This window comes from Podarcis cretensis, assembly GCF_951804945.1.
Source record: "Podarcis cretensis genome assembly, chromosome: 15".
NCBI lineage: Eukaryota > Metazoa > Chordata > Lepidosauria > Squamata > Lacertidae > Podarcis > Podarcis cretensis.
The window spans coordinates 13,619,677-13,647,645 of record NC_137185.1 but is presented as its reverse complement, the minus strand read 5'-3'; the positions used below and the strand labels follow the sequence as shown (position 1 = coordinate 13,647,645).

Below are 27,969 nucleotides of genomic sequence, written 5' to 3'. Positions count from 1 at the left end.
GGGAGGAAAGACTACGACTCCCATGATGCTGCTCGGCAGCGAGGAGGCAGTGCCGATGATGACGATAGCGGCGGCGCATGCGTGCTTACTCACTCTGGCTGAGGCGGAGGGTGGCCGAGAGGAAGCAACGGCAGAAATAGCAGCGGCGGCAGGAGCAGCAGGAACGAGGAGCTTCCTGGCAGCGGCCTCCGGTGAGGGGCTGGGAGGGCGAGGCGGCTCAGTCCCACTCACACGGCGGGAGGTGGGGCGGTTTGGGGAGGGGTTGAAGACTTTTGGGGGCTGAGAGGTCTGGGGGGCTTGGGGAGTTGTTGTTTTTGGGGGACGGGGTTTTTCGAAGTGTTGCGGGTCTGAGGGAAGTGGGTTGAAGGGCTGAGGGGGGCATTTTAGGGGGTCCACGACCCCTCGTGCTTTTCAGTCTCCTGCAGTGCTTTTCAGGGTTTAAAAAAAATTAAAAATAAATGGTGTTTTTTTTGTAAGTGGAGTTTCTGAGAAAATTGGGAGCGGCCCTTTAATAACGTGACATCTTTCCTTTCCTCCCAGAAACTCGGGGTGGGGCCGTTGGTGTTTGTGGTCTCTCGTTTTCTCTTTCCTCTCCTGTCCATTTTACCCTCGCAGCCCCCCCCCCCCCGCCCGCCCGGTGAGGTAAATTAAGACTTCAGAGACGGAGAGAGTTACTAAGCAGCCAAGTACTTGCCCAAGGCCACCCACCTACCCACCCACCCACTGGGATTTCTTTCTTTCCTTCGCTAAGTGAAGACCTCTTAGTCTTCTCTCGCCACTCCTTCTAGCCCAAGGACGACTCTCAAAACCTGTAGGTTGTGGTTTATTCATTTATTGTATATTGTATTTTTAATAAACCCTGCCCTTATTTGAAGGAGGAACATAAGGTAAGCAGAGGAAGTTTCACTTCTTCTGTCCCCTTGCCCCACGAAACCATCGTGCAAGGGAGATCAGCCCTGTGTGGTTAAAGTGTCTGACAGGGGCCAGCAAGCTTTTTCAGCAGGGGTCCGGTCCACTGTCCTTGTGGGGGGCTAGACTATATTTTGGGGGGCGGGGAAATGAACGAATTCCTATGCCCCACAAATAACCCAGAGATGCATTTTAAATAAAAGGACACATTCTACTCATGTCAAAACACCAGGCTGGCCCCACAAATAACCCAGAGATGCATTTGAAATAAAAGGACCATTCTACTCATGTAAAAACATGCTGATTCCCGGACTGTCCGCGGGACGGATTTAGAAGACAATTGGGCCAGATCCAGCCCCCAGGCCTTAGTTTGCCTACCCATGGACTAGGACCTGGTTTCAAATCTCCATTTAGCGATGAAGCTCACTGGGTGACCTTAAGGGCCATTTGCTGCCTCTTAGCCTAACCTACCTAACAGGGCTATTCTCCCCCCCCCCAGCTGGAACTCACAGGAACTCAGTTCTGGCACCTCTCAGGTGGACGTCATTGCCGTTATAAGAGAACAAGGGAGGCGTTCATGGTGATTTCCGGCACCTCTTTTTCTAGAAAAATAGCACTGCTGTGACGATTACAGTAAAGTGGGATGGGAAACCATGTGGACCACCTTGAGCTCCTTGCAGGCAAGGTGGGGTATAATTGTAATAATGATGATGTGTGACCCAGCAATACCCAGTGGGCTTCAAGGCTGACTTAAGAATTTGAACCCAAGACTGCCTGGTCATAGGCCAGAACTCTATGGGGAGGAGGGGAGTAACCAAGTGGTGGCCTCTAGATGTTTGACATCCAGCTCCAATCATCTGTTATTGTTGACCATGCTGTCCAGGGCCAATGGAGATTGGAGTCCGACAGCACATTGACTGCCTTCAATACACCACACATTGCTATAGTCACCTGCCTAGAAAATGGTGGACTTGCTTTAGGGGTGCTTCAATGGTCCCCTGGGCAAGGTAGCGTTCCTTTAAGGATTCAGGCTTCTCTTGGGGGAGGTTTTGTGTGCTTGTGCTAAGGCACGCATGCTATGGTGCAACTTTTTTTATACAGGAAAGCTGTGTGGGTGTGGGATGGGTATTTTGGGGTGTTGTGGTTTCCCCTCCCAAGAAAGGGGGGCTGCTGAGTGATCAGAGCTGTTGGCAAAATTGTGCGTTGGGACATAAGTCCCTCCCCTAAGGGTGTGGGTATATATGTTTGTGTGTGAGGGGTCCTCCTTATATAAGAAAAGTATACCCCTAAGTCCCTTCTGCTGGGGAAGGTTTCTCAACTTCGCCAAGCTTCCAGGAGGCATTCCATTGGCTGTTGGTTGGAATCAGGATGCTAGGCTAGGTAGGCTTTTGGTCCGATGCAGCGGTGTGTTTCTTACTGTCTTAGCAGGGTTGCCTTTTCTTGACTGAGGTCACCAGGCACCTGAGGTCTAGCCACTTTTCATTTGAGGGGTCTGAGCTGCAAGAATCTATCACCCTTCGAGTAAACAGGCCTGCCTCTGGGGTGGCTTGCTGTTTGGCTGACTTGGTACCTAACTTTATGGTCCTAGACAGCTATTCCCCATGCTGGAAATTTAATGGTGGGAAATTCCTCTCCCTTCCTTTATCATTCATATGTCAGCTAATCTAATTGGGGAAGGATGAGTAATAACTTTGTGTGTATACGTGAGAGCAGAGGGGGTAGATGTCATCCAGCTGTTTCTCAGCACCTCTTGTGTGTCATTCTCGGCTCCATTTACTTACATTGGGTAATCATTCCATGTTGCCAGAAAGGCATGTGGAACTGCTTTCCCTACGTTTAATACCCACCCCAACACCACAGGCCTTAGTGGAATATTTGCATGTTTCTGGACTTCATTTTCTTCCACATCTCTACAGTGTTGCTGGAAGTGGCTTCCACAATTTGTCTGTGAATGGGTGGACCCTCTTCGTTCTCTTGCCAGGGTTGCTATGAAGAGCGACAAAATAATCACAGTACTCTAAGTTTCTCAGAGTGGGTTACAACATCCGAACACAGCACAGTATTAAAAACAATTTAAAGCGACTTACACAGGTGGGTCCTGAAAACACATAGCTCAGGTGCATCTTCAACATTTTCCAGAAACTGCTGAATGAAAACAAAATAAAAAATTCCTTCCAGTAGCACCTTAAAGACCAACTAAGTTAGTTCTTGGTATGAGCCTTCGTGTGCATGCACACTTCTTCAGATACATGCATGCACACTTCTTCAGATACATGCATGCACACGAAAGCTCATGCCAAGAACTAACTTAGTTGGTCTTTAAGGTGCTACTGGAAGGAATTTTTTATTTTGTTTTGACTATGGCAAACCAACATGGCTACCTATCTGTGCTGAATGAAAGTGCCAGATGCACCTCTGTGGAGAAGGAGTCACACAATTTAGGCGCTGCCACCCCCACTAAGCGTCTGCAGAACTACTAAGGGGCTCCTTCTGCCCATCTTAGCAACTGAGAGGGTCTGTAGGGAACACGATAGTCTTTCAGTTATTTGGGGCCTAAGTCATTTAGGGATTTAAAAACTACTGTGAGCACCTTGAATTGGGCCTGGAAATGCACAGGTAGCCATTGCAGCTGTTTTAGAACAGGGGTTATATGAGATCTAAATGCAATCCCAACCAGTAATCTGGCTGCAGCATTTTAGACCAGCTGAAGTTTCCTTCCAAGGGCAGCCCCATTAAGGGAGAGTTCAACCCTTTCCAAAACAGACAACCAGCCTAATTAAAAATAATAAAAATACTGGAAGACTGTTCTTTTGAGCCCTTAGGCAAAATCATATGTAAATACCAGTAAGTGGAAGCATGCATCAGAAATGTGAAATGGCCAAGGTTCTTGAGTGCTTGAAAGTGTTCAGCAGCAAACTAGTGCTGGTCACGTTTAAACCCTCCATAGCTGGGGTGGGCTAATCTGTGGCCCTTTGGATGTTGTTGACCTCCAGTTTCCATCAGTCCCAGCTAGCGTGACCAACAATCAGGGGTGATTGGGGGTTGTACTGCAATGTCTGGAAGGCCACGAGTTCCCCATCTATGTTGAACCGAAAATGAGACTGTTCTCGGAAGGCCCTCAAGGCCATCTTGATAGTCAAAATAACTTTGAAACTAATTGGTAGTTGTTCGAAGAATGCGCTCACATATGTATGTTCACTTGCTTGGATATCTGCTAATTGGCTTGTTTTGGTGCTATGTTTTTCTGTGGGCCCTGGGATCCTGGCTCTGGGCCTAGAGAGGGGAGTTATCTGCGAGCCTTGGATAGTTGCCACCAATGCCTTCAAGGGTCAGGTGGATTGATGGGAGATTCTGGCCAAGCTGACATATGCAGCTTCTTTTATAAGTAAGGTATACATGTTTACCTGCTTGTGGACAAGTCATGGCGACTGCTTGTTGCTGCTGTGTTCGCCCAGTGACTGTAAAGGCAGCAGGACTCTTTACTCCATGTTGCAAGTTTACACCTTTCTTTAATAAAGCACTGGAACTGGCCGCTTTAGTGTTTTTAAGATCCTCCTTTGGTATCCCTGCACCAGACTACTCCCACAAGCCCCACTTTGTGCTTGCAGTTTGGGACACCATCCCTTCTCTTGAGGCAGGAGTGCACTGTGTAGTTGTAGCAGCAAATGATGAAGCAAAAGCAAAATTCCCGAGTACATTTTAGATATATAGTGGTATCTCTGGTTACATACTTAATTCGTTCCAGAGGTCCGTTCTTAACCTGAAACTGTTCTTAACCTGAAGCAACACTTTGGCTAATGGGGCCTGCCGCGCTGCGGCCGCGCGATTTCTGTTCTCATCCTGAAGCAAAGTTCTTAACCCGAGGTACTATTTCTGGGTTAGCAGAGTATGTAACCTGAAGCATATGTAACCCGAGGTACCACTGTACTTTAAACTACAGCCTCCTTGAGGCAGGGGTCTTTCCTTCTATTGCTTTGTAAAAGTGCCACCAATAAGGGGCATCAGGGTGCCATTTATTTTTTTTAGCCCTTCAGCTTGACTCTCAATTGACCTACAAACCTGGGTTACTCAGCAGTAGCATTCTATGTAAGCTGGTTATACTTTGCTTGTATGCTGAGTTTCGAAGCAAAGTATTTTCTGAGAGGAGAAAACTCTGTGTTTTGACTTGAAAACAGCTTCTTCCACTCTTTACAGCACACAGCAAAAGCTTTGGTGACCTCTTTCCTCCCTCCCTGGTGTCATTTGTTCACATTTGAGTTCTATGCATCCAGCTTGAAAGGGAGTGCATGTGCTGTCAGCTTTGGACTGGGGACCAGAGTTCATGGTCTCATGTATTTCACCAGCTATGACCTTGTGGGCCGTTTTCTGGCTCATAGCTTTTTTCCTGCAAAGCTTTTGGAACAGGCTCCACAGCTCTCCTGTTTCTTTGAGGAACAGTGAAAGCAAAATGGATACAAGAATAAAACCGAAACCTTCTGATCTTATAAAATCAGCCTGCATGAAAGCCTTTGTGCCATTGGTTAGAAAGATACCACCACCACCCCCTCTTTGTCCACACATGCTGGGCCCAGTACAACTGATCTTTCCTCTTTGCCTTCCCAACAGCCCCAGGAAAAGGAAGCAGTTCTTTTGTGGAGCCTCTCTGCTTTGAAAGGGAAAGCTTTCTTTCTGAGCTTGTCCTAGATTCTTTCCTGGGTGGAAAAAAACCCTGGTTATTTGACCTGCTTCTTCCTTGTTCCTACCTCCTTTCCGAGTGCCATGCAGGGCTGATGCTGTCAGAGACAGGGTTCTTGGGCAGCAGTTGGAAAGGGCAGAAGGAGGCTTTGCCTGTGTGCTTGTAGCAGCTGTCAAAACTACTTGTTCCCACCAGCAGCCAGAGGCTTCACCCACATGAAGCCATGTTCCCAGGCTCCTGCATAAACCAAACAGACCAGAACAATCCTAGTTGTTTGGGGTTTGTTTGTTTTTTAATTACCTGCTTTTGCGCTGTTACTTGATCTTCCCATAGGGACAGAGGACGAATTCATTCTGTCCGCTTTCCACAGTGGTGGAGTGGTGGATTGGAACATAGTGTGGATTTGTATCAATCTTTGCAGTGCGATTTCGTTCCATGCAACATATGCACAATACAGTGGTACCTCTAGTTACGGATTTAATTCATTTTGGGGTGCCGTGTGCACCCCGAAAAATCTGTAACTAGAGATGCCGCTTCTGTGCATGTTCGTGGCCCAGTAGAGCGCTTCTGCGCACACGCACAGAGCTCTTCTACGCATGCTTCCGGGTTTGCCGAGGCCATAACCCGAAGTTTCCATGACCTGGAGGTTACGCAACACGAGGTACCACTGTGTGTATTTGTATTTATAAAAGTATTTTACGGGGGGTGTGTGTAAAAAAATGGGTACATTCCATGCAGAGTGTGCATAAAAAGGAATTTACAATTTAAATGCAGATGTTTTTGTGCATTCTTTCATAAACACCACACAAGATGAGACAAATTGAGTGCCAGTGAAACTGAAAATGGGCAGAGTTGCGCTGATTCAGCTCAGCTCTAACCTTCCACTCATTTTTATTTTAATTCAAGAGTCTATTATGAAGTTAAAATAAGAATGCCGTAGGAAATATGAAATAAAGAAGAAGAAGAAAACTTGCCCCTCATTCATCATTCTTTTTAGGAACATAGGAAGTCAGATCATTGGGTCCATCTAGCTCAGAATTGTCTACACTGACTGACATTGACTTTCCAGGGTTTCAAGCAGTGGATGTTCCCAGCCCTACCTGAGATTGAGCCCTGGGACCTTCTGCATGCAAAGCAAATGCTCTAACCACTTAGCTGAAGTCCTTCTGTTCTTGCTCATACCATTGTATTGGTGGAGGGTGATATTACCATGTATACTGTATTTGTTTGGCACCCACTTGTTTGAACCTTGAGTAGCAACACAGAGACTCAAGCCTAACATTTCCCCCCTTTTAACTTGCAGATGTGACAAGCTGCTGTTGCCAAAGATGAAAAATTGAATTCTGACTTGACACCATCCCGAACCTTTCCTATTCCCCCCACTTTTTTTTGGAGGAAGGGCAAAAAGCCCATTGAAGATGGCAACTTTGCCAGGTACCTCCGCCGGGCCTCCCCCGTCCCTGCCAGATCCAGGAGTTGCCGTATGGGAGTGGCAGGATGAGTTTGGCAGGTGGAGGCCGTACCCAAGCGGCGTGTGCAGCTACATCGAGCAGTCCTTCCAGGCTCTCATGGCAAAAGGGAGGCAGTCGCTGCCCTCCTGGCCTGCCAACGGCAGCATTCCTTTGGGGCAAGCGGATTCCACGCTAGCACCTTACATCATCGACATACCGAATCTCACGCAGTTTCGGCAAGATACAGGTAGGAAAGCGGCTGTGCTAGCTGGCCTGGGCGTGACTTAGCAGTGGCCCTTCTGATAACACTAGAACTTGTGGACATCTGATGAAGCTGGATATTGGAAGATTCAGGACAGATAGAAGGAAGGACTTGGTCACACAGCACTGAGTTAAACTATGAAACTTGCTCCCACTGGAGGCAGTGATGGTCACCAATCTAGATTGCTTTAAAAGAGGATTAGACTAGGGCTGGACGAGATTATGTAGAGGCGAATACTGTAGGGCTGGGCAATATCTGGTTTGCAACATTGTGATATATCACCAGATAAACATCACAATATCATCTATCATGATGGCTGAAATAAGGATTGAGCTGTGTAAAGGCATTTGCTTGCTTCACAGTTTTTCCCTCATCATGATTTTTGCATCACACACACACAGATACAGATACACGTCATGATTTGCAATATATTGGCCAGGTCTAAAATTTTGAAACCGTTATCACAATACAGACTTCAAAACGGTTTTGGATGATTTATCAATATATCGCCCAGCCCTAGTGGGTAATATCCAACAAAGTCATACTCGAAGTAAACCCATTAAAATGGATGGCTTAAAGTTACCAAGATGCACCAATTGCCTACTTAGAGTAGGACAAACAATGTGTGTGTGTGTGTGTGTGTGTGTATACGTGCACACATACACAAAATTGGGGGGTGGGCAGGAAACCTAGCAGGAAATGCCTATCCACAAAACTTTGTAATTGCAATGTAAAAAAACCCAGGCAATCTGGGCTGTTCATCAGAAGCCAGAGAGAATGGCAGGAAATCTTCCTTCCTGAGTTTCTGAACATCTTTGTAGAAGGGAGCAACAGATGCAAAGTCAGGCCGCAGGAGTGTGGTGCTTCAGCTGTCGGCAGTGGACAGATTAGCAGATGTAGGGGTAGCAAACACTCTCTGGTTGCTGCTGGACTACAGCTCCCATAATCCCTGGCCATGTTGGCTGAGGCTGGTGGGAGCTGGAGTCCAGGAGCGTTTAGGGGACATTTGTGACTTGGGCCCAGGCTGCCTGAAAGGTCCCATCTCCATATGTGAACCTGCTTGGGTGCTAAGATCCTCAGGTAAGCACCTTCACTGTCCCATCAACATCAGAGGTACAGCAGGTCCACAGGAGAAAGCCTTTTTTTGTGGTTGCTCCCAGGTTGTGAAATAGCCTCCCAAGAGAGGTCAGACTGGGTTCCTCTTTGTTACCCTACCACCAGTAGGCCAAGACCTTCCTGTTCAGATGGGCCTTTGGAAACTGAGGTGCAGACCATGCTGTCAGGGCAAACCCAGTGTTAACTGCTGGCTCTAAATGTGCTGTGATATATTTTGACTATTGTTTTCAACTAGGTTGGTTTTATTCTTCTGTATTTCATAATGATGTTTTTAAATGTTGCAAGCTGCCTTGAATCCCTACTTGGGAGAAAGGCAGGATAGAAATACATTAAATAATAGAGGAGCTGAACAAGAATGCAGGTCAGCGTTGGGTCTTCTGTTCTCTGTTATTTAGATTAAGAGTTACAGGTGTCTCCAACCTGGAGGAGGAGAAGGAATGTTCCTTTGGCCCCAGGATCCCTTTCCTCTTCACAGTAGGGTTAGCCAAAGTGGCATTGTTGGACTCCAACTTCTATCAGCACCAGCCTGCATGGCCAGCAGAGAAGTATGAGAGCTGTGGCGAGCAGAGAAGATGAGAGCTGTAACCCTACGACACTTAGAGTCCACCAGATTCTCTGTTCCTGTCTTGCAGGAACAGCGTGTTCAGGGAGACTTCTGTTCTGAGCTGAAGAATTTAGCAGGTTATGTCTCAGTCAGTCAACTGAAGGAGAAGAGCCTTAAGGCACAGAAACAACGGGACTGTTAGTCCCGTGTTCAAATACACAGGACAATGCATCAGAGCCCAAGAACCGATTCCAGCCTGACAAGAGCACTCAAGGTTGGAGCAAAGCATAGTCATTGAAGGGTGTAGCCCTGAGGACTGGGCGATTTGCCAAGCCTTGGGATACCAAAATACTCCAGATCATTAAGATCAAGTGTTTTCCTTAGCAACGGGGGCCTGGACCTCTGTCGAAAGATGCAAGGCTTGTTCCTTACCATTGTTCCTCATCTTACAAATTGCTGGTACCCCTTTTCTCTCCTTGCAGGGACCATGCGCTGTGTGCGCAGACACGTTTTCCAGTTGGATTCAGCCCCTGGGCAGGGAGTCGTCTGGGAGTGGCAGAACGATGATGGCGGCTGGTTCCCCTATGAGATGACCGTCTGCATCTACCTGGAGCAAGCCTTCACGGTCAGCACCCCCCAGGCAGATCTTGGGCTCTTTGGCTACAAGTACAGCATTGATTTCATCTCGCAGACCCAGACCAACAAGGCCACGGGCTACCAGCGGAGGATCCGGAGGCGGGTGGATTCTCCCTACCCAGTCACCACAGTGACGGGGCCTCCTCATGCAGGACCCTCATGCACATGCCAGCAGTGTTTGTTGAACAGTGGGACTGGCCCCATTACATCACGGTTTCGGCACTCCATGGTGAACCTCCCTGGACCCTCCGCCGGAACTGCCCCCAGACCCTCTGCTGGGAATCTGGGGGCTGGCAGGACAGCGGGGCTCAGTTCCTCTCTGGTGGGCTTTGTGCCTTATAACAAGCCAGCCCTGTCCGGAGCACGGTCGATGCCAAGGCTGAATGTACACAGTGCCGGGGCAGCACCGCAGTCCGGAGCCGTCGCTGGGCCAAGCCCAGCAAACACCACGTCAAAAGGAGTCAGGTGAGCTATGTTTGTTGATCTACTCTTGAGTTGTTAACATCCTTTCTAAGCCAGGGGTGGGGAGCATCAGGCCTGCGGGCCAAATCTGGCTCTCCAAAACTCTGTATCTCAGCCTTGGGACTCTCCCCCAGGCCACCCTCCTCTCCCACTGTGCTTCACAACCCACCAATAGCTTTGCCCTGTGCAAAATTGTGTGTTCTCCTTTTAAATCCAACCAGGTTAGACAGTCACTATGTTTTCTGGTATTAAATTCCATACTTCAGCTATGTGTTGTCTGAATTAGGACTTCCTTTTGTCCTGAATCTTCCACCCTTCATTGGATGTTCCTAGGTTCTCGTATTATGAGAGAGGGCGAGAAAAGCATGGATCCTGTGGGGGGGGGGGGAGCAAGTTGTCACTGTGATTAGGTTAAAAGTATGTTTAAGGCTCAGTTTATTAGGATGAGGCAGTTGCATTGGAGAAGCCAGACTCTTCTGAGCTGATCAATAGGGTGTTCTGCTTACGTGCAGCTTTTATAGAGATAGCAAATTTATCACAAGCCATGCACAATTTCTGTATATCACAGTCTCCCCTCCACCCCAACTCACCTTTTTTCTGAACGAAAAAGACCTGAAATGTTACAGCGTTTCCTGGTGGGGGAGTTGTTCCACCTACCTGATGGTTTTGACTGCCCTTATTCTGCACCTTTTCCAGCTCTGCAATAAACTTTCTGAGAAGCGTCAACTGGTATTCCATGTGTGGTCGTGCCACAGGCATTATTATATCAGCAAGGTGTGGAAGGTGTCAGGCACTTTCCTAAGGATCCCCAACATGGGGTTTTCCTTTGTCTCTCCTTCTGCACACTGGATTCAGGTAGCAGGAGATGGAAAATATTCCTTCTGCCTGAGACTGAGTGCCACTGCCAATCAATGTGAACCCACTGCTGATGGTTCCCCCCTCTCTCTTGTATGGTGATGTTTATCTGCTGTACAAGAGCCTCTGAAGCCTGCAACTGAAATAATGTCAATCTCCCAATCTAATATTTGTTGAAAAAGAGATGCAACTTCAGCACAGTGAAAAAATAAAATAAAATTGTTGATAGTTAGTGGACTCTCTTTCAGCCCAGGGGTGGGGAACCTCCCTCCCAGGGGCCAAATGTACCCCATGCCCAGTCCCCTCTAACTGGCCCTTATTACTCCTAAGGCCACAACTCTCACCGGCCCAGCTTCACATCCTCCTTGAGGGTTTCTGCCTGATTGAAATGTAGCTTTAAACTCTGATCGTGTCTCTCTCTTGCCTGCTGGGGTACCTGAGTGTGAAGAAACCAGCTTCCTGTACAAATATAAAAATCACATTCATTGTTCCACACACTTTTGCCTCTGGCCTCATCCAGCACTGGTATGTGGTCCTCGGAAGCTTGCTCAGAAGGGTATGCAGCCATTAAGTTTAAAAAAAGGTGCCTCACCCCTCTTGTAGAAAATGCAGGGTTAAATCATCTGAGCTGATATCAGGCAGCTTCCTACGTTCCAGTGACTCTTTCCTTCAGGACACAATCTTACCGGCTGTCAGGCATTTGGGTAACCCATGTTGACTGCAACATGCTCTTAAGCTCTCTTGGTGGCATGGGTTCACACTTTCGGATGCAAGTATTTAGTATCCGAGTGATTCACCCTGTGTGTGTGAACTGGCCTTCAGGTTAGGGTCACTGTATTGGTGCTGCTGCTTCTGCTCTTTATGAGGTGTTTAGACTTCCTCTTTCACTTGCCAGTGCTAAGTGGGGATCAGGCCTTGAAGGTGATGCTGGTGTTTGGGGAATTAGGTAGAAGTTTAAGCTGTGGAAAGGTCCTGTTTCAGCACCAGCAGACAGCCCTGGGCAGCTTTCCTCCACATAATAGCCTCCTGTCAGAAGTGTGTAATTACTTCTGTCCGGGCTCACATACTTGAAACTCGCAAAAACCCACCTTCAAACAGAATATTCCCACGTATGTGATTAAAGGAAATCTGAGCAGCCAGCCATTGCTATCCAGCTCTTGGCTGTACTGTTTGTTGGTCAGCACCCCAGATTAAAATATTTCTTATTTTTGTTAGATTTGGAAACTTTTCATTTTTGTGCGCACAGCAAAACGCCCCTCTAGAGCTGCAGACAGTGTCTTTAATCTGACTGTGAAGGTTTTGTTTTATGAATCAGCCTAGATACAAAGCCTAGATACAAAGCCAGGAAATACTGGATCAGATCAGAACTGTAGAGTTGTAAGGGACCAAAAGGATCATCTAGTCCAACCTCCTGCAGTATAGGAATTTTTGCCCAATATGGGGCTCAAACCCATGACCCTGAGATTAAGTCTCATGTTTTACCAACTGAGCTGTCCCAGCACTTGGTGGTGGTGTAAGAAAACTTGGTATATCTTAAGCTGGAGTATAAGAAGCTGATGATGCTGCGCTTGGAATATAACTTCCTGAGAATTGGCTGGTTTCTTTTTCTAAAAAAGCAAGTTGCTGTGTGAGTGTTTTAAACTGGGCAGTACTTGTTGAAATCTCAGAAAGCCGATAATATATCCTGCTGAATAGGTTTTGCAGTGGTGGTGATGGTGTTGTGTATGCCTCATTTCCCCCATCTGATAAAATCACTATAAACTGTGCCCATGTGTACAGTTTGCTTGATTTATCCATGGTTGTAGGAGTCAGCTGTTCAAGGGGCCAAACCTGGATTGCCTAGGCAGAGAGATGCATTTTTTAGCCTAGAGCATGTAAAGCCCTAGGTATATCTGGTTCTCTTGCTTATTCCTTGTGGTTGCTATAATTATCACTTTAAAACACATTCAGTAACATTGTCCTCTTTTCTCTCCAGTGTCCCAAAGCTACCAGTGAACATGTCCAGACACAGCAAAGTGAGCCAAGCTCTGGCAGGTAAATGGCTCCTGTTATTTCTTTTTGTTGTCCCCCTGCCTATGGCAACTGGGCTTACAAGGAACTTGCACCCTCATACCCGGTGCTGCTTGGGAATTCTAAGAAACAAAAAAGGTGCAGTTATGAAAGGTTCAGTCCACCATCTTGATTCAAAATGGCATCCAGTTGGCACAGACGAAAATCTGCTCCTTGATCTCAGGACCCATCATGCAAAGTGTGATTAAAATCCATGCAGGTATGAGAGATTCAGTCTGCCATCTTGATTCAAAATGGCGTCCGGTTTCATCCAAACGTAGACAAAAACATGGGATTGTAGTCAGCTAACTTTTACTCAGAATGGACCCATTGAAATTAACCAACCTAAGTCAGTCATGGCCATTAACTTCAACTCTTGAGTAAAAGTTAGTTGGATACAACCCCTGCTCATTGATCCCAGAAACCATTATGCAATTTTTTTAAAAAAATTGTTGCAATACCTCTTAGAGGTGTTCAGTGGCATAGCAAAGAGACAAAATGGTGCCCTCACTGATGGTGTGGGACTTCAGCTCCCATCAGCCTCAGCCAGTATGACAAATAGTCAGGAATGATGGGTGTTGTAGTCCAGGAACCTTCTGGAGGGCCACAGGTTCCCTATTTTTAGCAGTTACCTGTGTCCTGTTGGGGTAAACATACTGCCTGCTTCTTCCTTAATTTCCCTAAGTCCACTTCACCTTAAAAAGAGGATTTCTGAATTCTCAATAGATTGCCTTTTCATACTTGATAAAGATTCCCCTCACCCCTTCTGCTTCTCAGAGGCTGCTACTGCTACTGTAGTTCAGACCATTGGCCCCCTTTCCCTGACAGAGGTGTTGAGAAGACCGCCTTTCCGTAGTTAAAACCATGCCTAAGGCGGCTCACAACATGAAAAGATGTACACAATTGCAAAAGTACAACAAAAGTAAACGTAAGCAGAGAAAGTAAAAGCATATAAACAATCTGCACCTAAGTCATAATAAAATCTAAAATTAAAGATACAAGAAACTGTTATTAATAGTAGCAAGGTTAAGCCTCTCCAAAATTAAGTCATAACCACAACAAAAAACCCTAAACGATAACCCACCCCAAGAGTCTGCAGGCATCCTGAGAAGCAGGGCCTGAAGGACTCGCAGCCAAGATAGTCCGTGGACTGTTAGGCAGTCTCAGCTTTTGTAGCTGCAGTCAATCAGTCAGGACTTCACCCTCCCCAGCTAGGTAGCAAGCCAGGGAGCAGGGGTTGCAGGACTCACAGCCAAGATGTACCCCCTGCCCCATATATTCCATAAGATGCTTGGACGATCTAATGGGAGGCTACAGTCCACAAATTCTCTTCCAGGTGCTATATGTTTTGAAATGCATACTACTTTCCCCTGTGGCTGGCTCTGTGCATTGTGAGAATCTGCCTTAATTGGGCACAGTCTCACTGCAATGAGGTGCAAGGAAGAAAAGCCCAGGAGGGTGTGGGGACACCTAGGGAAGTCATAAAATGGGAGATGGAGGATGCACTCCTGGCATCCCCCCACCTTTAAAAAAAAAGCAGAGTGTGGTCTTCTTTTTCTCCAAAATCTGTTCACCACCTATCCTTCCCTGACTCTGTAAAGCAGGTGGCTGGTCTCCAACATGGGTGCTTAGGAACAGCAATGAGTCTTGCTGCCTCTACATGTCTCAGAAACACATTGCAGCTGCTGGGATGATATCTTGCCCATTTCTCGCTTTGGGACTTGAGTAGGCACTGCAGCAGCCCTCAATATGGTCGCCATGATGAGTGTAGGCCTCAGGACTCACATGAACTTGGAGCACCACAGAATCCTTTGCCACACACAAATTCTGTTCTGTGTCATTGGCTCAGGGCTTTACAGCAACCAGCTGAACCTAGGAGGGATCCCTTGAAAAACAGTGGTGTGTTTGTGACTTCTTGTCGTATTATGTAATAGTCTGGTTCAGATGACTGGTCTAAACCATGGTTTAGTGATTGAGAATGGACTGTAGCGAGCCTTGCATGCCCTACCCTTTAAATCTCCAGCTTGATCGTGCTTTGTTTTTTGTGAATGTTGGTTAGATCAAGTCACAGTTCCCCTCAAGCTTGTATGTCACATGGAACTATTGTTCATTCTAAAGTAAAAATGGAAGCTTTTGCTCTTTGCTGAACTCAAGGCTGGGAGCCTGCATTCCCCATCACCAGTAATGTGCTTTTTCTGGGGAAAAGTTAGTTGGGAAAATTCTCCTATGCCAATTAACCTTCCTCAAGCTTGTGCCTTCCATTTATTTTGGACTTCCAGTTCTCATCTGCCCTAGCCAGCATGGCCACTGCTCAGATCTGCTGTGGCCCTCCAGATGTTGTGGGCTACAATTGCCCCATCCTTGATTTATGTGGTCGTTTGAAGCTGGCAGCTGTGACGTGTCTGCTGCTTGACTCGCTTCCTTGCACCCCACCCCCAAATTCCACCCTTTTGAGAGAAAGTGAGTTTTTAGGTGTCTCTCTCTTACCCGTCTATATCCCCACCCCCTTGCAATACTGAATCACCTCCTTTTCCTTTTGTGCTTGTTTTATGATTTCTTTTTACATTGGTCGAATCAGTTTCTCAAATCAAGGTTTCCTTGTGTTATTTCCTGGCAAATTGTGTGATGCAAATTTTCTTTTCGCTCCTCCTTCCCTCCCTTCCCCACCTTGCATGCTGATCTCGTGCCCCCCTGTAGGCATGATGGCCTTTCTGATGTCAGTCCCTGGATTCCCTGTGCACCTCAGCCTGGCACCTCAGCCCGCCAGAGCCCCTAGAGCCTCTAAAAAACACAGCTCAGTTAAGGAGGGGAGGAGGAGAGAGATCGCCAAAGGTAGCCCACTTGCTTGGATTCCTCAGGGGGGCGGGTTGTGGGGGAGATCTCCTCCCGGCTGCTGCCACCTCCTCCTTGCGGCATTCTGCTCTCCTTTCCTTCCTCCTTTCTGGCTTCTCTGGCAAATTGGATAGCTTTGGACGCTCTTTGGATGGCCTGGCCCTTTTCTGCCGCAGAGGGTCTTGACGCGATCTTTGCCTACACACTGCTGCTTTGTAGTCTCTCCAGAATCTGCATGACCTTTTCTAAAGCTGCCTCTGTGCCCCCAAACAGGGAAGTCGGGTGGTCTCCAGGCTTTCTGTGCTTAGAAACCAAGGTACACACAAGAACGAAGGGAAGGGTGGTGGAGGAGGAGGCTATATTTACAGTAGCAGAGGCTCCTGTTGCAGCTTATCGGATTAGCCGAGGTTCACCTTCTGGTGGCTGACACAAAAACAGTCTCGGATGGTTAAACCGGTATTAGTAAAATGTTTTGGGCTGTACGGCAGCTCAGTGATACCTTAGTTTCAGCTGGGTTTCCCAGGTTTGCTAATGTGCATAATACTGACCCCCTTAAAAATGTTTGTGTCCTTTAGTCTTAGGGCTCATCCATCACGGCTCCTCTTAATTCACTCATTTAGAAAGATTCCCAGATCACTTAATGATAAATCAAGTTCCTATTTGTTGCCATTGTGTTTGTTATGCTGAGACACATTTCCCTTTAGGGACGTAAGAAGAGCCTGCTGGATCAGGCCAAGGGCCCATCTAGTCCAGCCTCCTGTTCGCACAGTGGCCACCCAGATGCCCATTATGGGAAACCCTCAAGCAGGATCCAAGCGCAAGAGCCCTCTCCCCACTTGTGGTTTCCAGCAACTGGTATTTGGAACCATTATTGCCTCCATCTGGCTCATCCTAAAAAGAAATTCCAAAATCCCTGTTTTGCCCAGCCCCTTTGCTTTCAGCCTTCTCCAACAGCTTGTGCCTTCCAGATACTTTGGGCTGCCACACAGTCAATGGGTATTGTAATGCAAAACAACTGAATAATCATAAAATCTTAGAGTTGGAACGGTTCCCAAGGTCATCTAGTCCAACCCCCCGCAATGCAGGAATCTCAGCTAAAGCATCCATGACAGATGGCCATCCAACCTCTGCTTAAAAACCTCCCATGAGGGAGAGTCCACCACCTTCTAAGGGAGTCTGTTCTGCTGTTGAGCAGCTCTTACTGTCAGAAAGTTCTTCCTGATGTTTAGCCTGAATCTCCTTTCTTGTAACTTGAATCCATTGGTTTGGGTCTCTTCTTTTCCAGGCTAAACATACCCAACTCATTCAACCGTTCCTCATAAGACACGGTTTCCAAGCCCTTGATCATCTTAGTTGCCCTCCTCTGCACACGTTCCAGCTTGTCAAGATCTTTCTTAAACTGTGGTGCCCAGAACGGGACACAGTACTCTAGGTGTGGGCCTACCAATTTGGAATAGAGTGGTACAATTTCTTCCCTTGATCAGGACACTGTAATTCTGTTGCAGCCTAGAATAGCATCACATTTCAAAACAGATATACTAGGGGGGTCGTTCCAACAGGGCAATGATTTCAACATGCCAGAAGGAATTATCCCCACCCCGTGTTGCTACTCTGGGGCTTTTCTCAACCCCACAAGAGGCAATTTTGGGTGTGGGGGGTGGAGATCGCAGAGGGTGTTGTTGCAAAAAGGAAAGCTATTGGGCAACACTTCCGCTGGTGTGACTCCTTAGCTGAATCCCATCCACTGCTTTCTGATAGGTTTCCAGACATTTTTGGGCCACTGCCCTCTTGGTTCCATAAACTCATCCCCAGTTCCTTTTACCCTACCCTATAAAAAAGGCATAGGCAAACTTGGCTCTCCAGCTGTTGTTGGACTACAACTCCTATCATCCCTAGCTAACAGGACCAGTGGTCAGGGATGATGGGAGCTGTAGTCCTAAAACATCTGGAGGGCCGAGTTTGCCTATGCCTGCTATAAAGAGTATTATTCAGTAGGGCAGTTCGCACAACCCACTAAGGAAGATAATAATACAGTAACATTCAAGCCAGTTGCAATTAATTGCACATTTAGTTAAAAAATAAATATATGCAGAAATAGATGTATGCTCTGATCTAATATAGTAGCTAAAGAAGAAGAAGCAAAGAATTGTGCATGAAAAATATTTTTACTCAGTCTTGCCAACGACAGCATACAGGTGAAGGAAATTTAGAGCAGTACGTATCAGACATACACAAATCTTTGCCTGCCGCAGATGTACAGTAACTAATTTATAAGAAAATCAATAGCTGTTTATAATAATTGGCTTTCTTGTGACTTGCAAAGTCAGAATCATAAATACAAACAAATGTGACCAAAGGAAATAGCTTTGAAAGTGGTAAGAGCAGTAAAACCTTTAAGTACAAAGAGAGGAAGGGGCTTTACTATAGACTCTAGACTGGTCAGAACCCACTGTAAAGAACCACTGTCCTAATGTTTTCTCTCTGCATTGCTCTGCAAGCCCACATTTTTGCATTCTCGGAGGTGGTATTCTGGATCCTTAGCTGTGGGCAGTTTGTGGACAACCTGCTTACCTCTCCCACCAGTAGCTTAAGGCGCAGGTGGGGAACCTGTGGCCCCCTGGCTGTTATGGGTCTTCATTCTCATCACCCCTCTAGTCTGACCCAAGTGTCAATGGGGAGTTGTAGTCCAGCAAAATCTGGGGAGCCACCCCTGGTTTAAGGATAGTGTTGCATGTCACTGTCCAGCTGCATCTGCTCTCTGGGATGAGGGGAGAGGACTTTGCATATGTACAGAGGTGCTCTTCTCCCCAGTAGACAACTGTGGCTTCCAATAGGTGCACAGATGTTTTTTCCCAGTGACTGGATCTCAATGCATTTTGAGATTACCTTTTCTTTCAAGGGGAACAACGGTAGAATGGTATTAAGAAGTCTCTCTAGGCAGGTGGTCCTCTGCCCAGGTATTGGACCCTTCCTTACAGACCCACTGCAGGAGCAGAGCAAAGCTTCCATCATCATTGCAAGTTGAGAGACCAAGGCCACGTTCACTGAAAGCACCTAGAGCCTACAATTCATAGAGTTCCCTGGGAAGAGGGATTGACCGTTAACCTAACTGTGGAAATCATAGCTCTGGGAGGGAAATAGGGGCCTCCTAACAGCAGGTGGCGCTGTGGGGATGCAGGTGGCGCTGTGGGTTAAAGCCTCAGCGCCTAGGGCTTGCCGATCGAAAGGTCGGCGGTTCGAATCCCTGCGGCGGGGTGCGCTCCCGCTGCTCGGTCCCAGCGCCTGCCAACCTAGCAGTTCGAAAGCACCTCCGGGTGCAAGTAGATAAATAGGGACCGCTTACCAGCGGGAAGGTAAACGGCGTTTCCGTGTGCGGCTCTGGCTCGCCAGAGCAGCGATGTCACGCTGGCCACGTGACCCGGAAGTGTCTCCGGACAGCGCTGGCCCCTGGCCTCTTAAGTGAGATGGGCGCACAACCCCAGAGTCTGTCAAGACTGGCCCGTACGGGCAGGGGTACCTTTACCTTTACCTAACAGCGCCCTTAATAAACTGCAGCTCCCATGATTGTTTAAAGTGATTTTATCACACTTCAGACATATGGTGCGAATGGCCTTTACCCAGCTCTTGTGTCCATCAGTAGAAACGACTCTGTCCTGCTCTGTGATCTTATGCACGTAGCATTGAAGCGCTGGCTGTGACTGCTCAGAAATTACTTTTGCTGGATTTAACCTTCTTGCACCTTCTCTAACCCTTCCTCCTTGGCCCGTCGCCTTGACTTGCCTGTGGGCCGCTTGCTCCTATTGCATCTGCTGTCTCCCAAGCATATTTGTGTCTTAGCTTAGGTTGATGTCTCCCTCTGTGCTTTCTCTCTTCTCTTTCTCTCTCTCTCTAGGTGGCTCCAGCAATCCTGAAGAGGTGGTTAAGAAGTATTTGGAGGAGCTGAATTCACCCCCTGCTGATGAGGTGAGCTGAAGAACGGCCCCAGGAGCCCCTCCAAGCTAGGAATGGAGCCCTCCCTAGAAACCAGGGGTGGAGAACCTCTTTCAGCCTGAGGCAAACCTCCAGGTGGTGGGTGGGGCCAGAGCCAAAAGTGAATGCAGTGAATGCAAATTTCTGCAGTAGGCTTGTTTCTACACCCACCCACCCTTCTCTCTCTCTCCTCCAGCCAGGCAAAGCCACTGACGGCGGGTACAGAGCAGGGCTGGGGAGGGCTGTGGCCTGGAGAGAGTTCTGAGGGCCAGGTGAAGAAGCTTGGAGGGCCGCATTTGGCCTCCAGGCCTGAGGTTCCTAACCCCTGCTTAAAGTTGAGGGAGAATGGAAGGGGAAATGCAGCTTTATTTGTTAATTTTTGCTAAATCGGTTACAGAGACATCACAATATAAGTTAGTTATCAGGAGCAGGAGTCAGGTGTTAGGTCGGCGATAGCAAACACGGCGTCCGTGAAGTTATTCAAAGAAAGCAAAGCAGTGCAGGCCCAGTGAGCACAGCAACTTGCCCCTGTAGGTCTTGCCCCAATAAAGCAGTTGTGAGGACTGAAGGTCTTTCCCACTGCTCTGTACGGCTCCTCCTCTCCATGGTCTTTGCCAAGCAGTCACAGATTGCGCACACAGCCAATCTCTCCTCTGCTCTTCATTTCTCTGCGTGTCCTGGGAGACCAGGGGGGAGGGTAGCTGGTTGCGGCAAGAGGGGAAGGCTTCCTGGTTTCTTCAGCAGGCTGCCTCCACTCTGCCTCTTGACCCTGCTTCTCTTCTGCTTGAGTTGAAATACTGATTCTCTCTGTCCAGGATTGCATCATCTGCATGGAAAAACTAGGCGCCCCTTCGGGCTACAGCGATGCCTGCGAGAGCAAGACGATCAGGCCGGAGAGCGTGGGGAGGCTGGCCAAGTGCACCCACACCTTCCACCTCCTCTGTGTGCTGGCCATGTACACGAGCGGCAATAAGGTACTTGGTGGGTGGGGCGGGTGCATGTGGTCATGTGCAGAAGCAGCTACCCTTTCCCTAAACAGCATGGTGTGCAGTTGCTGCTGAGGGTAATCATTATAGCAGGGATGATGCTGGCGCTCCAGCAAGGCGTAACCTTTAAGGTTGCTGGAAACTGAAGACCAGGGATAGAGGCAGAAGTCTCAATTCTCCAGCCAGCTCCTCCGGTACATCAGCTTCAGCGAATGCTCCAGCTAGATTTCCATTAACACGCACACATATTCCATAAGGATTTTAGCTCAAAAAATAACCAAGCGCAGGTTCAAGGTTCTTTCATTAATTTACAAAGCCCAGAACAACTCATTAATACAGTGGTGCCTCGCAAGACGAAAAGAATCCGTTACGCGAGTCTCTTCGTCTTGCAGTTTTTTCGTCTTGCGAAGCAAGCCCCTTAGCAGATTAGCGCTATTAGCGGCTTAGCGGATCAGCTGATAAGCGGCTTAGCGGATCAGCTGATAAGCGGCTTAGCGGATCAGCTGTTAAGTGGCTTAGCGGCTTAGAAAAGGGGGGGGGGAGGAAAAAAAAACCCGCAGGAACTCGCAAGACATTTTCGTCTTGCGAAGCAAGCCCATAGGAAATTCGTTTTGCGAAGCACCTCCAAAACGGAAAACCCTTTCATCTAGCGGGTTTTCCGTCTTGCGAGGCATTCGTCTTGCGGGGCACCACTGTATATCAGTATCTTCACCCACAATTATGAATTTCTGTGCAAAAATCTTGGAAATGGTTGATTGACTGCATTGTTGGTCCTTGCGAGGAAAAGAGGCCTCACACTTTAGAAACGCCCTCTTTCGATTTTAGAAAACCGCGAAATGTTCTAACTCGCTTGCTTGCGCCTATATCAAATGCCCTCCTGCAATGGTTGTTTGGCTACAGGAAGCACCTTTAGCAAGAAACCGACTACTAAAATGAAGTATTATTATTGTGGTCCTGGTAATTTCCTGCTCCAATCTGCCCCTACAAAGTATCATATGGACTCCTTATGCCTACAAGCATATAGCTGATGCATTTGCTGTTGGATCATCCATCAAACTGATGGATGATTTAGAAGGATTGGGTCCAGCATCACTTTTGCTGTGCTTGTGTGCCATTATCAATACTCAGCAGAGTTACATCTCAATGCAGCTCCTTCCTTGGAAACGTCTTTGGGGTTGAAGGCACACACAATAGGCAATAAACAGTCATGGATGCCATATAGATTCAGTCGAGTGTAGAGGTTTACTTGACAGGCATAAAAGCATATTAGTAGCAAATATATACAGACATTCACCACTGCCGTGGTCAAGGCATGCTTAGAGTCCAACAAGAGTCCAAGACACACTCTCTCTGCTTCTCTCACCAAAAGGCGCAAGCAAGAAACTCACATCAAGTTACGCAGAATCTTTGTTATCAGTGCTTCCTGTCATAATGTGCATGTCCAAAGAACAGTTCCCACAAAAAATGTCCTTGCATAGACAGAACAATCTCAGCCTTCTGCTGCTTCTTGAAACTACTTCTCTGTTCTTCTCTATTTCTGGAACAAATGGTTCTCACACAGAGAGAGAGAATATCCAAAATATGCATGTGCCGATCTCCTAGAGCCCCCTGGGAAAAAGGGGTTTGTAGCCCTTGGAAAGACATCCTCCTCTCAGCACCTTGAACAAACTACAGCTCCTAGGATTCTTGGGGAAAGCCATGACTCTTTAAAGTGCTGTCACAGAGCTTTAAATGCATGGGGCAAATGTGACCTAAATGGTCAAGCAGCTCTGACTTTGTACAAGGACTTGCACCCCCAAGCTCCTGTGGTTGCACATGGCTTTCTTTTTTTTTGCTGTGACCTATCTTCTTGCTGAGCAGTCCCCTCTCCCTCCCACTACACACACCCAGGAGTCAAAGTTTTTTGCCTGGTCTTGGTAGCCATCAAAACGTGGCTCCCCTCCCTTCCTGTATTGCAGAGAAAAAGCAAATACATTCTCCTACATCGCATGCCTGGCAAGCGGCTTTCCCAGAAGATAATGGGTGAAAAGAGGGCAGTGGCTTAGGCGCAAAGCAGCTGTTTTGCATGCGAAAGGTCCCAGGTTCCATCATCTCCCATGGTAGGGCTGGGCGAATTCCCTGCTTGAAACCCTGGAGAGCCATTGCTGCCAGTCAGACGATGCTGAGCCAGATGGGCTGTTGGTCTCACTCAGCATGAGGCATATTTCTAAAATACTAAGTGCCCAGTGCCAATTTGAAAGAGGTCCTCTCTGCCTCCTGTTGCCAGCTGTAACGATGGCAGAAAGAACTCTTTCCTTCCGGCCATCAAAATTAAATTTCTGGCTGCCACTGGTGACCTTATTTGTGGGCTCAAGAAGAGTAGGCATGCCAGTCTATGTAAAAACTGTTCCAGCCGGAGTGGGATTGAATAGGTGCTTCTGGGGACTTAGGAGGTGAGTGATTGCAATCTTCTCCACCCTTTGTGCTTCAGAGTTGTTCTCTGTAAGTATAAGCAAAACTTCTTTTAAAGGAATGGGGAGATGCAGGTGATCTGGAGCCTGCCTCAAAAGGTCCTGGGGCTCAGGCTCCCCACCCTGACACGTCCCCTGGTTCTCAGGCTTCTAAACCTTTCTTTGACCTGTTTTTTACCTTCCAGGACGGCAGCCTCCAGTGCCCCTCTTGTAAGACCATCTACGGGGAGAAGACAGGCACCCAGCCCAATGGGAAGATGGATGTCTCCATACTCTCCGAGTCTCTCCCGGGGAACGAGGACTGTGGCTCGATACAGATCATGTACCACATTAACAGGGGCATTCAGGTGAGAAAGTTAGAATGGAATCATAGAGTTGGACCCCACAGATCATCTAGTCCAACCCCCTGCTAGGCGTCAGCTAAGGAAGAGGGGAAATCGTAGCTCAGGGGTGGAGCGCCAGGCTTCGCATGTTGGCTACCCCTGACTGTTGGCATCCGTCTGTCTTGGGAGACAATGGAGGAGTGTGCCTTTGGGGGTGAAGTCAAACCGCTGCAAGGTTGCAGCGCCTGCTGTGGCTGTAGAGACCGACATGGGAGAGACATGTCCTGTTGCAGCTGGTGCAGTTGAAGGCATCCGGTTATGCTGCTACAGATGTACCACGGCGTTTCTTCTCTCTGCGCTCCTCCCAGCGGCCATTCCTCGTCTAATCACTGCTATGGGTGCACAACCTGACTGCCTGCAGGCACTGTGGACATCTGTGAGGGATTCCCACATATTGGGGTTGATGTTGCCAGCTTTCATGCCACATTTGCAGAAATCTTTGTAACTCAGAGTTGGTCTGCCAACAGGCCTGACTGACAGCGTGCAAAGTACCCATCTGATACTTAACCAGCAACCCTTCCGACGTGTTCCTACACAGCACTGCCCCCTTCCCGCAACCACCTCTGAAGCGAAGTGGGCAGTACAGCCAATGACTGGATTTCACATGCGTGACCTTTGTCTCTCTTCCAGGGTCCGGAGCACCCCAACCCAGGCCGCCCATATTCCGCAAGGGGCTTCCCGCGCTACTGTTACCTGCCAGATAACGAAAAGGGAAGAAAGGTATGATGGAGTTAGCACCTGCGCTTACCTGTGGCAGTCAACTTCCAACAGTTAGAGGAGCTAGGAGGTCAGCCTTAGATAACCTGATGCACTCCAGGGGTTTTGGACTACAAGTCCCATCATCTCTAGCAAGGGCTGCTGGGAGCTGGAACAACTTAGGTCCAGGGTACCTCAGGGACTCTCCCAATCCCTTATATTCCAGCTCGAACTCCGGGATTATCTGCAGGAGCAGCTCTGGCTGCTCCCTGAGTAGGTGAGGCTCATTTGACAACAACAAGGAATTGAGCCTTTAGTGTCATCAGCCCAGTACTGTGGAACTCACCGCCACTGGAGATTCAGCAGGGGCTTCTGTATTAATTTTTAAATGCCTGCTGAAAACTTTTCTATAAAACACCTGGAGGGCATTAGGTTGGTGAAGGCTGTAATAGAGGAGAGGGGTGAGCACAAGCTTATGTCTTCTTTATTGTCTGTATTTTAATAGATTTGCTTCTTATATTGTTCAGATTCTGTTAAAAGTTTGATTACTTTTAACAATAATATTTTATATGGTTTTAGCTTTTTGTATTTTATCTGTACCATGTTTTAATTAGTGTAAGTTCCATTGAGCCCCAGAATGAGGGAAAAGGCAGGATATAAATATTATTATTAATAGTAGTAGTAATAATAAACGTAAGATGCAGTGGGGGACACTGGTAACTGTCCTGGCCAAAACCCCATCCAACACCAGGGACAGCTAAGAAAGGAGGTGAGATGTAAGGACTGGCAAACACCTCTCGATGAATGCAGAACAAAGCCAAATTAGAACTTCCCCATCGCTCAAATTCAGCTCAAAACGGCACCAGCTTCATAGAGATAGTTCACACTTACAACCAAGGTCCATTCTCCCACATGGTTGCAGGGTGCCATCTACTGCCATCTTACCATCCAAAACTGCCATGGCCAAGATGGGGAGGGGTGCCCTCACTCTGATTTGGCTTCACAACAATGCATTGTCACTGGCAGCAGTGGCCTCCATTACGCCAACAAGTTAGTTCTGGGTGAGGGCAAAGCTTAACACCCTCACTCTGATTTGGCTTCACGGCCACACAGTGTCACCAGCAGAGATGGCCTCCATTGAATCAGCAAGTAGTTTTGAGTGACCCCCCTCCCTCACTCTTGCCAGGTCTTGGAGCTCTTGAAGGTGGCCTGGAGGAGGAGACTGATCTTCACCATTGGGACGTCCAGCACAACAGGAGAAAGCAACACCGTGGTGTGGAACGAGATCCACCACAAGACAGAGATGGACTCCAACACCTCGGGGCACGGCTATCCAGACCCCAACTACCTGGACAATGTGCTAGCCGAGCTGGCAGCTCAGGGGGTCACGGAAGACTGCTTGAGATCCTGATCACCCGCGTCAGTCGGATGGAGCCCGCTCCTGCACCTTCGGACTGCAGGCACCCCTCTCGAGGGTCGCCGCCGCTACAGCCAGTTGCCCCTGTTGCCTTAAGCTCGCTTGCCCCCCTTTCTCTGAGCAATAATGCTGTCTCTGGGATCGCCTGGTTGCAGGGAGGAGGTTTCTCTACTCCATTTTGTATCTTTCTAAGGGCTTAGCCCAGCCTGAATGTACGCAGCGAAACCTTCTCCCCCATGTATAGAAGAAATGCATAAAAGGACAGTGACTTTAACTCTCCCCTCATTGCCTTCTTCTGCAATATGCGGTTGCCGATGGGGGGCGGGGCTTGGAGGTGCCTTTCATGCAATGTGGGCTTGCCTGCTCTGGGTGGCAACCTGCAGGGGGCGCTGCATCTTCCTCCTGCATTGCAGATCCTGCTATTTGAGCAAGGAAGTCTGTCTTCACGCAGCACTGAGTTAAACCCCGGAGCTCCCTCCCAGAGGAGGCAGTGATGTCCGCCTGCTTTGGATGGCCTTAAAAGACAAAATATCTGAGGAGAGGGCAATCGTTGACTATGCTCTGCTTCCACAGTTTGAGGCAGCAACATTTCCCAATACCTGTTGCTGGAAGCCATAAGAGGGAAGAGTGCTCTTGTGTGCGAATCCTGCTTGCTATCTAGTTGGCCGTTACGAGAACAGAACGCTGGACCAGATGGGCTGTCGGCCTGATTCGGCATGTTCTCGTGTTATATGCCCTCCAAGGTCACTTCCTGTGTGCAGAAGTTTGCAGAGCAGGGCGAAGAGCTGTAGTTGAGACTTCTCCATGATCTGCTCATCTTCTCTGTGCAGGGAGATGTAGAGGCAGGGCAGCATTCATTTAGGAGGTCTCTTTCCGTGCCTGGGATCCAGGATGGTGTTGCTCTTTGGGAAGCGGTGGGCTCTCCTCCACCAGACGGCGACCTTTCAGGGAGGCCACCATTGCCTCCCACATGGCAGGAAGCAGGTTAGGCTGGATGACCTCTGAGGTCCCTTTCAGCTCTATGAGTCTGTGCACCAAAGTGTGCAGAGCAGGACATCCAGAACAGCCCCAAACGCCTGAAATGACTTTCCTATGAGAAAAGGCTACAGCCTTTGGGCTTCTGAATTCAGGGTGGGAAGGCAAGTAAAGGAGAGGGGACTTGATGGAAGATGTTTAAAACGATGCATGGCGCGTGGAGTAAAAGGATAGAGGAATGCTCTTCTTCCTCTCCCAGCCAAGGGAAGTCCTCCTTCACACAGCAGATAGTTGGATTGTGGAACTCTCTCCCACAGGAGCCACTCGTGAGCACTAGAATCCCAATACTCTGCTTGAAATGTGCCATCAACCTACAGAGAAGCTGCTGGCAGCTCTGTGTCCTTTGGAGCTGAAGTAAAATAGACCCCCTGCATCAGTAAAAGCAGGAATTTAACACCCTGCATGCGTTATGCAAATCAAATAGGTTTGCATAATGTTATTCTCCATAATTCTGCATAATTTTTATTACTATGCTAGTCATATGGAGAAGTAAAGTCTTACTCAGCTACCCTTTCAGCCTTCTGAGATAATGTGGCCTGTCTTTGCCTACATACTTTGAAGTGTATTTTCACAGCCATTTTCTTACCAAAAGAACTTCAGCCCCTGAAATTTGAGATTCTCAGGATGCTGAGAATTGTATAACCATTATGTGGTTGCTCGGTTTTAATTCTACGGAGCTGGAATCCTCACAGAGTCACCAAAGTTTCTTGGTAACTCCCCATCTGAATCACTATTTTGGGGCTGTGCTGATTTGTCAACAAAAAGCAGTTTCAGGGCCTTGGCACCCTGTTCAGAAATGACGTGTAACCCTTTATTCCCTTTTCCAATCAAATTTTGTAACTGCTGGAGCGCCATCAGGCCTAAAGATAACTTTGATCCCTAAGATTTTGGAAGGTAAGGGTGTTGTAGTTTGGGAGTGATCTTCCCACTTTAAGCACTGTGACAAAGGAATGGAGGAGTGGAAGTTTCCATTGGGACAAAGCTCACACTCCTTGCCCGCTGCCATTTTTTATTGCAGCGTAGCAAATGAATAAAGATTATGCCAAGGTTGACCATAAGAGGGAGACATATGATCCACATTGGAGATGGAAGATCAAATCTCTGTCCAATGTTAGATTCATATCCCCATGGGCAGGGATCAGCAATTTAGGCTTTTCTCTCTCTTTCCCAGCTACTGGCAGACCTTCCCAGTTTCTCCAGCTTCTGAGAATTCAGACACCTTTTTGAATTTCTCCAGCCTCC

The 27,969-nt window shown here is 47.9% G+C and overlaps 1 protein-coding gene across 2 annotated transcripts; it reads left to right on the top strand.

Annotated features, from left to right (window-relative positions):
- The first annotated feature begins 62 nt into the window (after positions 1-62).
- DTX2 (deltex E3 ubiquitin ligase 2) lies at positions 63-25,966 on the top strand. 2 transcript variants are annotated; one of them, XM_079955625.1, is made up of 10 exons: positions 63-191; positions 6,888-7,282; positions 9,440-10,058; positions 12,886-12,944; positions 15,657-15,791; positions 19,684-19,754; positions 20,576-20,734; positions 23,382-23,543; positions 24,210-24,299; positions 25,462-25,966. In XM_079955625.1, the coding sequence occupies exons 2-10, from the start codon at positions 7,003-7,005 to the stop codon at positions 25,684-25,686; spliced, it is 1,800 nt and encodes a 599-aa protein (XP_079811751.1). In that variant the 5' UTR covers positions 63-191; positions 6,888-7,002; the 3' UTR covers positions 25,687-25,966. The 2 variants fall into 2 exon arrangements, with proteins under 2 accessions (XP_079811751.1, XP_079811752.1); XM_079955626.1 differs by lacking the exon at positions 15,657-15,791.
- The last annotated feature ends 2,003 nt before the right edge of the window (positions 25,967-27,969 follow it).